General features: G+C 34.2%; 1 protein-coding gene across 1 annotated transcript; it reads left to right on the forward strand.

Moving 5' to 3' along the window:
* The first annotated feature begins 1,805 nt into the window (after positions 1-1,805).
* LOC106069090 (uncharacterized) lies at positions 1,806-5,731 on the forward strand. The gene is made up of 4 exons (XM_056026193.1): positions 1,806-2,002; positions 3,247-3,353; positions 4,156-4,687; positions 5,448-5,731. The coding sequence occupies exons 1-4, from the start codon at positions 1,999-2,001 to the stop codon at positions 5,729-5,731; spliced, it is 927 nt and encodes a 308-aa protein (XP_055882168.1). The 5' UTR covers positions 1,806-1,998.
* Positions 5,732-12,737: the final 7,006 nt, after the last annotated feature.

The following is a 12,737-nucleotide window of genomic DNA, read 5'->3' on the forward strand; positions in this document are numbered from 1 at the left end:
ATACCAGGAAAACAAGACAAATGAATTTGAATTTTAAATCAACACTCTCATGACTGGCATTGGCCTGGCAGTGCCTGGCTTGATTGGCTTATTACAGTATTAGCCTACTAACTTACTTAACTTACTAGAATAACTATTATAAACTAGATCTAGTATAAACTAAGGCTTAGGCTGGCTTAGCCATTCAATAATTATAATGAGGACTGAATCATTACTGATTACTCATACTGGCAAAAACTTGAAAAATTAAAATGAACTCCTGACCTGAGACTCCTCAACGGAGTCAATGTCAATAAGAATAATACATTATACATACTCAAATACTGTCACTAGATCTACGAATAGTGTCAAGTCTAGAACTAGTGTGTGATATAATAATATAGTCAATTTACTATGAATATGAAGTGTGAAGGGATTCAAGCTGAGCTGGTTTCATCATATTCATAGCTCTACTCCTCTACTCTAACTCTAGTCTAGAATATTATAAACTCTATATATAGTAGTTTATTTATTTCGGACATTACATGAATTCGGACATTCGATGTTTTTTGTGGTCATTAAATAATTATTTTAATATGTATTATAAAACTAGCGCGCTGTATAATGTGCTTGTCCATTTTCCAATGATTCTGACCCAATTTCCTTCCATTTAGCTGTCTTTTTATGTAAGAAAAACGAATTTCAAATTTGTTAGTCAGGTTGTTGTTTTTTCCTATGTTACCCGGATGACTTTACCTCTTCCTAGAGTTAAGACTATATTTTTTGATTGGCTAAGTCTATGCTAATGAGCCCGGCAATATTTATTCTGTTTTTGGAGCTAATTTATTTGATTCATAAGCCAAGTTTTCTAATTCCATACCAAAAAAAAATTAATACGATGTCCGAATTAAATTACGATTTTCTTACCAAAATTTATTTCGGACAGCCAGTTTGGGACATCAATAAAAATGATCTTATATTATATTTGTTCGTTTGTTGTTGTTTTTTTTTAATAGAGAATAAATGGGCAAATGTTTGGAGTGAGCTTGGTACATTGAATGAAGTTAAATGCTTAGATCTAGACCTACTAGATAGATCTAGATTTATATATAGAGAATATAGAGGATTCAGTTAGGCAAGAATGGCTTCTATCGTAATCTGTAGGGGCCTACTATACTACAAAAGATCATCTGTATTAGAAATTTATTAAATTAATAAACAAAAAAAAACACAAACATTCAACACACATCTAATGCAAACCCCAAACATTCAACACACATAAAATAAACAAACATAAAATAAGTCTAAAAGTCGGTGCAGAAATCACTATTCCAGTGACCTAATTTTGGTAGAATAAGTCACTTATTAAGTGTGTTCATATTTTTATTTTTTGTGTTCGTATTTATGAATAGTTTGAAAACATCGTAATGATTTCATGTGAGGGGCTATGCCCGGGGATCTTAAAATTTAGTTAATGTTAATATAGAATTAAAATCTGAGTTTATTGATGCCTAAATATAGAGACTGTCCGAAATAAATTATGGTGTCCGGAATCAAATAATGTGGGTCAAATGTGTCCGAATTAAATGAAAACACACGGTCTCTTTGACCTTAACTATAATAACAAATATAGGTTAGGGGAACAAATATAAGTAGTCATCCTTATTCTCCTTTAACTAAAGAAGATTTTGATACGTCATTTTCTTTTCTATGTCAAACCATTGTAAAATAATGCGCTGTCAAAGTCAAACTTTCAAATTTGGGCCTATAGGTGTCCGAATAGCATAAACTACTCTAGATCTGTATAACTTAGTCTTAGTATAGATCTAGATCTAGATTCTGTATAAAAATTATAGATCTAGATCTATATAATATTCTAAGACATGACTCACTATCAAATGTCATACTCCAAGGTACAGTGGAGGGAGCACAAAGAAAGGGTCGTCCAAAGAAAATCTGGCTGGATAATATAAAAGAATGGACCGGCTTCTCTCTTGATATCTTGCCAAGAATCATAAAATGAGTAAGAGGGGTTAATTAAAAGAAATTTTTAAAAATCAAATAAGAACATGAAACTTAAATGTTATTAAACCTTGGTTAAGCCAATAATAGAATATACATCCTCTGTTTGGGACCCCCTCAACTCAAGAAACATTAAGAAACTGGAACAGACACAAAATAGAGCAGTGAGATTCATTACAAACAAATATTCACAGTTGACTATAAGAATACTAATTTAGTAAATTAAATGACTAAATTTAGAGAGCCTTCAGGAGAGAACACTCAAAAGTAAAGTAGCAATTATACATAAAACACTGAACCATAATCTTCAAATACAAAAATAACACAATTTAATAAAATACTCAGAAAGACACAAAAATAAAGGCACATTCCTCGTTCCATATGCTAGGACAAATTTGTACAGGTGCTCCTTCTTCCATAGTGCTTATAGAGTATGGAATGGGTTGCCCTGATCTAGCCAGGAAAACCAGTGACTTGGCAGAATTTAAGTCATTGGTTAATATGCATGACACATAGGACGTAATCATCTTCCTTTTTGAAGTAACGTGTGTTATAAGTATTTTGTTAAACATTACTGTTTTACCTAAAGCCCTACACTACCAGACCCTTGTTATGACCACTCTACTATAATATAATATATAGTATAGTGAAACATGGTCAACCTACTCTCTGCAGGATAAAAGCTGAATATCTTCCACCTCCGATGCTTAAGGTGGATTTTTAAGTCTAAAGCAGCAAGATAAAATAACCAGTGAGGAAGTGCTATGACGAGCAGTGTGCCAGGACTTCCATGCTGTTTTCAGCAGTAGATGCCTTAGCTGGCTTGGACATGTTCACTGAATGCCACACAATGCCCAATAGGACATTCTGTATGGTTATCAAGTAGAAGGCAGGAGAGCCGCTGGTTGCCCTTTTTTAAGGTATACAATTGTATGCATATGCAACATGAAGCTCTTTAGAATTGACATTAAAAGTTGAAAATATGACGTACGGTACTGGTTAGATCCAGATAGAGAACATAAAGAAAGGGCCTAGGGTTGCATCAGAAGTAAAAAGAAGGATGAAAGTGCTATAGCGTCTGGTGATTTCAGATGCTCAACCTGTGATATCAAGGATTGGCCTCTTTAGTCACATCAAAAGTTGCAAAGGGAAAAGATTGTCTTTTGAGATGTAAAATGCCACAAATAGACTGTTATATTGGCAATTTAATTCTATTTTTAAACATTTATTTAATGTTTTCTATAGGTCATATTGAGGAAACAGTTTCTGTGCACCTCCAAGATATATCTTGCCTCATATATGAAACAAGGCCACAAATTAGTGCCGCAGGACAGACCTCAAAAACACAAAAGGTATGTTAGAGTAATATTTAAAGTAATAAATTTGTGGGATGTGTGGCTATCATGAGGTAAAAGTAAAGTACTGGTACCCCTTTTAGGCCTCATTATCTATAGGACAGATGATGCTATGACCAACTGTTAATGCGGTTGTCATGTGACCTGAGCAATGACCAACAGCCTTTATTTTCATAAACAAAGTCAGGTACTCATTATAGTTGGATGGACTCTGGGGAATCCTAAAACTCCAGAAATTCAAAATCCCTCTCTTCACAGAGTTTCGAACCTGAACCTGGATTGAAATTATTGCCACCAGGCAAATGTAACAGACTGGTGCAGCCATTTCAGCACTAAAATGTTTTAGACACATAATTTATGTTCATTTTATAATGTTTTTAAAAAAGAATGATTTATATATCTGTGTTTTGTATGTGTGTTTTTTTTATGTGAAGAACAATAGTTATTTTTGTCCATTAGACTTTTTATTTAAGTTTTTTGAATAATTAGTGAGTGAATAATGTTTGTGTGTGTTCTTATTTAGCCCCAAAACAAATTGAAATAAATATATTGAATTATAGAAACAGCATTAAATTTCCATAAGGATCAATAAAGCAGTCTTAGTCTTACTTTTTTAAAGTATTGTCTATATTATTTAAGTTAAGAAGAAAAACTGATAGATATGTCATTTTGTGTGTATAATACATGTAGGCCACTATAGTAAAGTACAATGAAAAAAAATGTTCTATTATAAAAAGCTTCATTGAAATCGCTATGACTGTCACAATATCAAAAATTCTTTATATTTATTTTTTTTCAGATGAATCCCTTTTTACGTCTCTTGTTTCTACAACTACTGCTTCTATTTATAAGAATAAGCACAATTTTAATTAAATATTACCCAAAGTCATTTCTAGTTCTGAAACCAAAGATAGTTTTAAATTTAAATCTCCAATACAGCTTATGCCATCAGAATAGCCTTGTATATCCTGTATTATTTGGGCCTAAAGATGATAGATTGAGTAGACCAAACTATGAAAATTATAGGCAACGACTGGCAAGTTTCAGCAGATGGCCGGTTGATCATTTCTTGTTTTGCATTACTTTGGCTAGCAATGGGTTTTATCATGTTAGTAATGACACTGATGCAGCGGATAATTCTGATAGAGAAGAAGATCTAGTTGTGTGTGCGTTTTGTTCCTGTGTGAAGAGTCGCTGGACAGCAGACGAGGATGTTCAAACTGTTCACCATCAGCTCAATCCAGAATGTCCATACCTGAGGTCGTTGGCGAGATGCCAGGTGGGCGGAAATTATGCTTTGCTATATCCATCATCCAGTTTATCGAATCAAGGTATTGTCTAAATATTTAAATCTTTAAGTCTTAAACCATTTGTTTTGTTGGATTGGTAAATATTTTCTTTTTGAAGTGGGATAATGTGCTTTAGCTTCTGACAGTAAACGAATAGTAAGTGTTCTCTACTGGGACAAACAAAATTTTTGAAGCTACATTTTAATTTCTGATAAGGCCAAATATCTCTATTTATCTCACCATTAATATGAAATACTCTTGAATAATAATAATAACAATGTACTGTTTGCAATTTCAATTTCCCACCAATCTAGACACAATATTTATACATTATTTTTTTTTAAAAGCAGTGTTGCTGCTGTTAAAAAGTTAGGTAGTGATAAGTACCTGATTTGTTCACTTGTCTTCGAGTCCGAAGATGAATGATGAATGCAGTATTTCCCGTGACTACATAGTTTGCCACATTTGGTGCAGACATAACAATTTTCTGCTGGGGGCTGCTTTAGATTTTCTTTTCGACCTCAGCATTGGATTTTCTTTTGGCCTGAAATGTATATTCCGCAGCCTTTGTAAGTGATTTCCACTGTCTCATTCCAAAGCCATCTGCAACCAGGTGCTCTCTTCTACATATAATATTGAAATCATTATAATTGAGTGTTAGCTATCAGGGGCTGATTGACCCTGTGGGCATTCAGGCATTTTTATTACCATTGGTAAATGTTTTTACTTATTAAGTTATTTTTATTGTTTATTCCTCAGGGCTAATTACAATAATAATAGTACTAATATTTTTGTTTTATAGGTAGAAGTCCTGCAGTGGTAACTTCTTACTTACCAACCCAAGCAGAGATAGAGCAGGAGACAGTCAATGGAGTCAATTTAAGGAATCCTTCAAACATGGTCGTCAGAAACCTTGATTGCTTACATGCGCAGACACATGTAAGTACAGATGTTTTAAACTTGTGCATGAATGGCTTTACTTGTTTCTATATTTCCTATACATCCTTCATCTGTCTCTTAGTTTTTTGGACTGTTGGGGAACAGCTGTTCTTCTCTCTCAATTCTTCTGTCTTTTGCCATTGTTAGAGTTTCTTTCATTGACAGGCCCGTCCATTCCTTGATGTTGTCTGCCCATTGCTTTCTTTCTTCACCCTGGATCTGTTCTCTGTAGAAAAGTCTTTGCAAGCGTTGAGGATATTATTTGTTTCAATTTATTAATGTTTCACATTTTAAAATTCAATCAAGAAAATAAAATTAGCGTCTTAGTTGGGCTTAATAAGTCAGGCTTTAAAACTTTTTATGGAATTTTTTTCTGAAACTTAACTTTCACTTTACCCTTTTGACTCCCAGTGGAGCCTAGGGATGGGCCCTAACAGTACTTTGCCATCAGACTCTGGGCAATTCACCTCACTTGGGTCCACATCCATCCTGAAATTTGGCTTTTTGTTTTCTGGCAGTATCCTGCACTTATATTTTTTCTTTTAGCTAACTTCTCTTGTACTTATGTAGTCTACTTTCCCCATGAAACAGTGGATGTTCCAAGATGGTTCAATGGTTTTGTTTTCTTGATGTCTAGGCAGATTCTGTTATGACTACATAGGTCAGTTCAACAGTTAAGAATTTTCCTCAGTTTCTGCATGTAAACATTGCAGTTTTATAAGGTAGCTTTCCTCGAAGACCTTTAAGTCTCTGCAATAGACATGCACAAGCTTTCTGGTTCCCGAATCAAATCTGCATAAAACATGTATTTTATAAAGTAAGTGACTAATATGCTCAAGCCAACATATCCAGTAATTGACACTTTAAAATAAAAAAAATATCATTATTGCAAATTTTTCATGGTTTAGACAGATTCTATCTAGGAGATACCAATAATGCATCACTTTAAACAGTTCTTCAGTCTGTCCATATATGCTGACAATCCTGTTCTGATGTAAGTTATTTAAAGTAAATACAAAGTTGAAAAAAAAAAGTTATCTTTTTAATTGCTTACTTTCAAAGTACAAGATTATGGGATGTCTGCAAAGTAAAATTATTTTTTTGATTGAAATTCTAAAATTCTACATTAATTATCATAAAATATCAAGGAGACTATTTCTTGGTTTTCTTCAGGCTGCTAGACACAGTTTTGACGTCAGGGCCTCCATTAGATGTAAGAACATATATTTTGTTGTCATTAATTACTACACATACTGATTAGCAATTGTTTTAACATTTTAATTAAAGACTATACCATGTAAGATGTGTAGTCTGATCATCTGTTTTAAATTGCAAAGAGAGATTTAGGTGCACTGAAATTCTAAACTTACAATTATTTACACAGCTGCCTGGTTGTGCGGTATGAATGCTGGACTGCTGTAGGGTTGTCTCTATGGTGGTAGGTTCGTATCTTGCCAACTGCCTTCCCCACTGTCTAGAGGGAGGTTTGGACACGGAAGTAGATTATATTCAACTCTGAACGAAGATCCTAAACGTGTAAAAAAATTTTACAAATTAAATTGCCCTAGTCCCTCACCTTTTTTGCCAATTCATTACTTCTTAGGTTTTTCAAGGGGGGATAATGCCAGTTTTATTTGCAGATTTTGAAGAAAATAAGTTTACTGTGAAAGATAAATTTCTGTTTGGCTTAGCATGTTGTTGGCAGCTGTTTATGACAGGGATGGCCTTAGGCCAATGCGGCCACAGTGGGCTCCGCACTTTCATTGGCTTTGCTATTTCTAGGTGTAAGTTATTAAAATTAAATAAAACCATTATATTTTATAGCAGGGTTCCAGCAGCCTCATGATTTTCCAGGCGCTCACAAATATATAAAAAATTTCCTGAAACTCATAAAAATCTCCTGAAAAATAGACAAAGTTGTCATCTTCAAGGCATATTGTACGAAATACCATCAAAACCCCAGAAATTTTAACATCTGTCCACTAATGAAAGATACCCTTCTTTCTCAAACTACTTTGTTGCACTCAGAATATTTTTAACAATACCTGTAACAGTGGCATCTGGTGAAAGAAGCTTCTTACCCCTCAAACTAGTAAAGAATTACTTGAGGTCAACAAGAAAAATTTGGCAATTCTTGCTATTAAGCGTGATCTCTGTAGGAAACAGAATTTTGATGACTTCGCTACATGCAAGGCTCATTTTGATTGTGATTTTGTACTTATTTAAGAATGAATATACTGTAAAGACGAATTTATTTTCTAATACAAAATCTTAATTTTCATTTATTATCCTTATCCCTACCCAGACTGGGCTCCATTTCGCATAGGGCCCCTCAATTGTTAGGGCCGTCCCTGGCCCTCTTAATGAATTTGAAGATGGCCATAGATTGGTACAATTTACTTCAGCAGTGTGCATGATCCTGCAGAGTGTAGATTGGTGTGCTGAAAGCAGCCTCAAGCTTCAGTTCCCTATACTATTAGGGTATACTTCCAAAGTTATTGACATGTCTAATTAAGTTGTAAAACCCTATTGGAATGAAATATTTTGTATTGAAAAAGCTAAATATCAGTAACACACGTACATGAAGTAGGTTGTTGCATGTCAACATAAGCTGTTTTAAAACCACGTAGAATGGAAGCTTGATAGAGTTTACACAGGGCAAATAATTGTAAGGGTCATGTAGGAGAAATGCTTTTTTTTTTTTGTTGTATTATTTCCCAGGTGATGTGGGCAGCATATTAAGTCAGATACAGAGAAACGTCATATCTATGTCATCTGACAGCATTGACCAGCATTTATTATTTAGCTCATATCAACAGTTATCTTCTCATAGACGACATAACTCAATTTTCTTTCGAGGTCAGTTTAACAGTTTAACATACCTCTTATAAGACTTGAATGGCTGTGCTGTAAAATCATTGTTGTGTAGTTCTTCCCTTAATGTGAATGTGTAACAAAAGTTATTTAAAATGAAACAGAATATATCAAAATTGTATTAGTGTTATATCATACAATCTATGGGATTTATTCTGTATCTGAGTGATGAGTCAACTGGAGATGATTACTATAATAGTCCATTCCTGCTATTCTTTCATTCCAAAATTTCCGCTCTGTAAATAACATGGAAAAGGTGCTCATACATGTTATTTTTAATTTAAAAAAAATATACAAAAGTTAACATTTTGGTTGGGATATCACATTGATACATGTTTTGAGGCAAGGTAATCCCTTTATCTACTCAATTGTCATTTCTACTCCTATAACCCTTTTTCATTGATCTTAACACACATTAACTTACTCCATTAGAGCAGTACGTAAGTACTGGTACCTTAGTTGAGCAGCCAAACAGTTGATCACTTCTCAAACTGTTAATTTTGTTTCTGCAGTAAGTTAACTCATGCCACTGAATTAACTTTAGAATAATTTTGTATTTAATATATTGATAAATATGGATGTAAATTTATAAATGGCAAGTTTTTTTTTGTGTGTGTCCAGTTCACAGAATACTGAAATATTGAATTCAAAAAAATATTTTAATAAATCATAAAATTATTTTGTGTTCACTTTTCAGCACTCCAATTTCTAAGCCCTTTCATTTGTAGCACACATTTATCTGTACTATTTAGTTGGCAAAAGTGATCATTGACATTGGCATCTTTGACATTGGCATCTTTGACATGGCTTATTTTAAAATCTCTCCCATTCTTTCTGTTTTTATTTTCTCAGATTTTTTCTTTAGGTTTCCTTATGTCGCTGGCACATTTTCATTTTTCATCTCTTTCCTTTCTTCTCCTCTATATGTGATCAGGACAACGACCAACCACCTTTACTTTTCCCCAACTAATGTCAAGCACCCATCAGAGCTGGGTGGAATGGGTGGACTCAGAGGCACCCTAAAGATCCAGAAATTAAGTCTTCTAGTCTTTTTCAGGATTTGAACCCAAGACCACTCGGTTTGGAAGCCAAGTGCTTTACCACTCAACCTGCGCGCCTCCTATATTACAACTACATAATCGTTTATTGTTGTATTTTGTTTACAAATTATTTTTTTTAAATATTTGTTCTAAAGAATGTTTTGGTTTCCTGTTGAGGCATTGGCATGGCAGCACTAGGCTTAGTGTACTGGTCTTGTTTAGTGGCCCTGGTCTTGCTTCCTTCACTTTGCTAACTATGAGACACCTTGCACTAACAGGACAGGTAGTTGTAACACCTAGTTATAAATATTTTTATTATTTCCAAATCATTAGATGATTATTGCTTGTATTCTGTTATTATTAATTAATAGGAAAGGTTAATCAATGAATAATAATAAATGCAGAGTCATTGATGCAAGATACCAATAAATAATTTGTTTAAATATGATAGAGACCATAAATACTTAGTTTATTATATAGGTTTAGGTGTGCTCATTTATCTTATCTTGTAAATTACAGATGTTCCTTCAAAAAAGATAATTATATCGTACTTGTATCTATGTATTATCAATGTAGCCATGCATGTTAATTATAGATTTCAAATCTGCTAAGTCCTTGGTTTTTCTGGCTGATTCAGGCAACCCTTCCCACGCTCTAATGACACTAGGGAAGAAGTAGCATTTGTACAAATTAATCAGAGATGTTTTTTGTTTAGTTGTGGCCTATGTACACTTTGGTTTCTTATAGTTATAATGTTTTTTGTTTGGTGTAATGCACAAATTGTAAGACAAATTTCCATACGGACAATAAAGATTATTATTATTATGCTCCGTTGATCTACATTGAAGACTCATGAGATAGCAGTAGGGCAAGTATGAGAAGATTTGCAAACACCAAATTTGGTGAAGCTTTAGAAATTAATAGAATTTGTGCAGCGATACTGAGTCGCCCCCACCTCCGTTACATGGATGTAATGTAACGGGACCTCAAATCAGTGAACATCGATACTAACCGTTGGGATGACATAGCTCTAGACCACACAAGATGTAGAGAGACAGTGACCAAGAAAGCTATGGACAGCAAAAAAATATGGCTCTCAGCTGTGGAAGAAAAACGTACAATGCGAAAAATGGCCAGCACCTCTACTACCAAAGCGAAAGCCACCTTAACCTGCGATATTTGGGGATGGGAGTGTCTCTCCAAAATAGGGCTCCACAGCCACTTGAAAAAGTATTAGAGATGAACCATAGCCGCTATACAACTGAAAGAGGCCAACTGAGTGAAGCCAAGAACTGAATTAACTAGTTTTAAGAAATATACATAGAAATGTTGAAAGGTTCACCAAAGTTATACACTCTTGGCTAAATTTGTCCTTTTATGTTTCAATTGTGATGTTACACTTTTGGTCTTTTGCCAATGAGAATTTCGGCAGAAAAAGTATCCTTACCTCCAGACAAAACTCTATGCATACCAAGAAGTTGTTTTCACAACCAATTCTTCTTCATTCTCATTTTTTTATGTTGGAGTCTTCAGATGTGCCACTCTGTATTATAATAATAATAATCTTTATTATCTATTAGGAACTTTGTCTTACAATTTGTCCATTACACCAAACAAAACATTATAACTCTAAGAAAAAACAAATATACATTCACACCAGATTTACTAAAAATTTAAATGTGAAATATTTAAAACAGATAGTTGAATTGTATTTAATGATTTGATTGCCAGGGGGAACAAAAGAGTTATTGCATCTGTTTGTCTTAGTAAACTGTGTCTTAGTTGTATCTCTTTTGTGATGGTAAAATCCTGACCCAGAGGGTGATCTTTGTTTTTAAAATCTTTTTAGCTTTCTTATGAATGTATTTCTCAAATAGCTGCCCTAATGAGGTTTGTTTCTTGACAATGACCTTACCTTATCAGCATTTAGAATTTTATGAAGTTTATTTTTATTCTTAATATTTAGATTGTCATACCAGGCAGTGATATTCAAACTTAAAATACTGCAGATGTGAGCATGATAAAACATCGACAGGGCCTTTTTGCTAACATTAAAGGAGGACATTTTTCTAAGCAATCGTAATCTTTGTTGCCCTTTTTTTGCTGATATAATCAGTATTTGCTGTATTTGAGATGAACTGCGCATTGGTTGGAGTCAAACCAATCAATAACTTGGCAGATTAAAGTCTCTAATTCACATGAACAACATTAACTTAAACAAAAAACAAATGAATGATTTTTTAGCATCACAAATATGATGCCTGAATGTTACATAATACTTTAGACTTCTATTCTAGAATCAAACAAGATCTATAGAGTTGTAACTTTGGGTCACTGCATATTTTATTTACTACTTACTGTTGCCTAGTAACACAATATATGTTTTTGTGATTATAAAATGATGTCTAGCTTTTGATCATTAGTTAAATTATATACTGCAAAGATTTTTATTTGTGCTCAACGTTTCTTTTCTTTCACTTTTTCTGTTAGTCATTTTTTAAATATTTATTTTTTCTTAAATGTTGTTTCCATTTTTCTAGTTGTTTCCCTTGCCCAACCTAACACTTAAAGTCAGAACGATTTAAAATGTTTGGTCTGGTTCATTTCATTATTACTTATTTTTGTTTCAAAATCATACAAATTTTTTTTTCTTGTTTACTTGTTTCACCTTCATCTATCCCTTAGTCTGTTGAATCGTTGGGGCAAAACACAAGATCTGTTGACCATCTTTCCCCACTCCTCCCTGTCTTTTGCCTAGGATAGAATTTAATTGAATGACAGGCCTGTTCATTCTTTGAATGTCTTCACATCATTTCTCTGTCTTCCTCTTCTTCTTCTCTTCCTGATACTGTTCCCTGAAGGAACTAAACATTTACATTGCAAGCTTTGGGGCAGATGAAGACTGACATCCCATTGGTACATAAGAGCCTGAAGCTGTTGGACCTAATAACAGCCGACCGTAGGGATGTCACCTTCATCTGGGTTCCCTCCCATGTTGGCATTGAGGGAAACGAAGCCGCAGACAGAGAAGCAAAGAGAGCCCTAAATCATGCGGTGTCAGGAACCCAAATTCCCTACTCGGACCTGAGACAAAGTATTGCCTCTGCCACCTATCGAGAGTGGCAGAACCGATGGGAGGCTGAGACTCCCAGTAAACTCAGGCAGATTGTGGCGGATGTCAGGTGGCGGCCCACATCTAAGGGTCTGACAAGGCGTGGTAGCACAACCATGTCCAGACT

Source organism: Biomphalaria glabrata, chromosome 4, assembly GCF_947242115.1.
Source record: "Biomphalaria glabrata chromosome 4, xgBioGlab47.1, whole genome shotgun sequence".
Lineage (NCBI taxonomy): Eukaryota > Metazoa > Mollusca > Gastropoda > Planorbidae > Biomphalaria > Biomphalaria glabrata.

Bases quoted from the DNA above. Each gene is read 5' to 3' on its own strand.
- LOC106069090 (XM_056026193.1), top strand. The intron at 3,354-4,155 runs GTATGTTAGAGT...ATTTTTTTTCAG, and splicing joins AGACCTCAAAAACACAAAAG to ATGAATCCCTTTTTACGTCT. The intron at 4,688-5,447 runs GTATTGTCTAAA...TTTGTTTTATAG, and splicing joins ATCCAGTTTATCGAATCAAG to GTAGAAGTCCTGCAGTGGTA.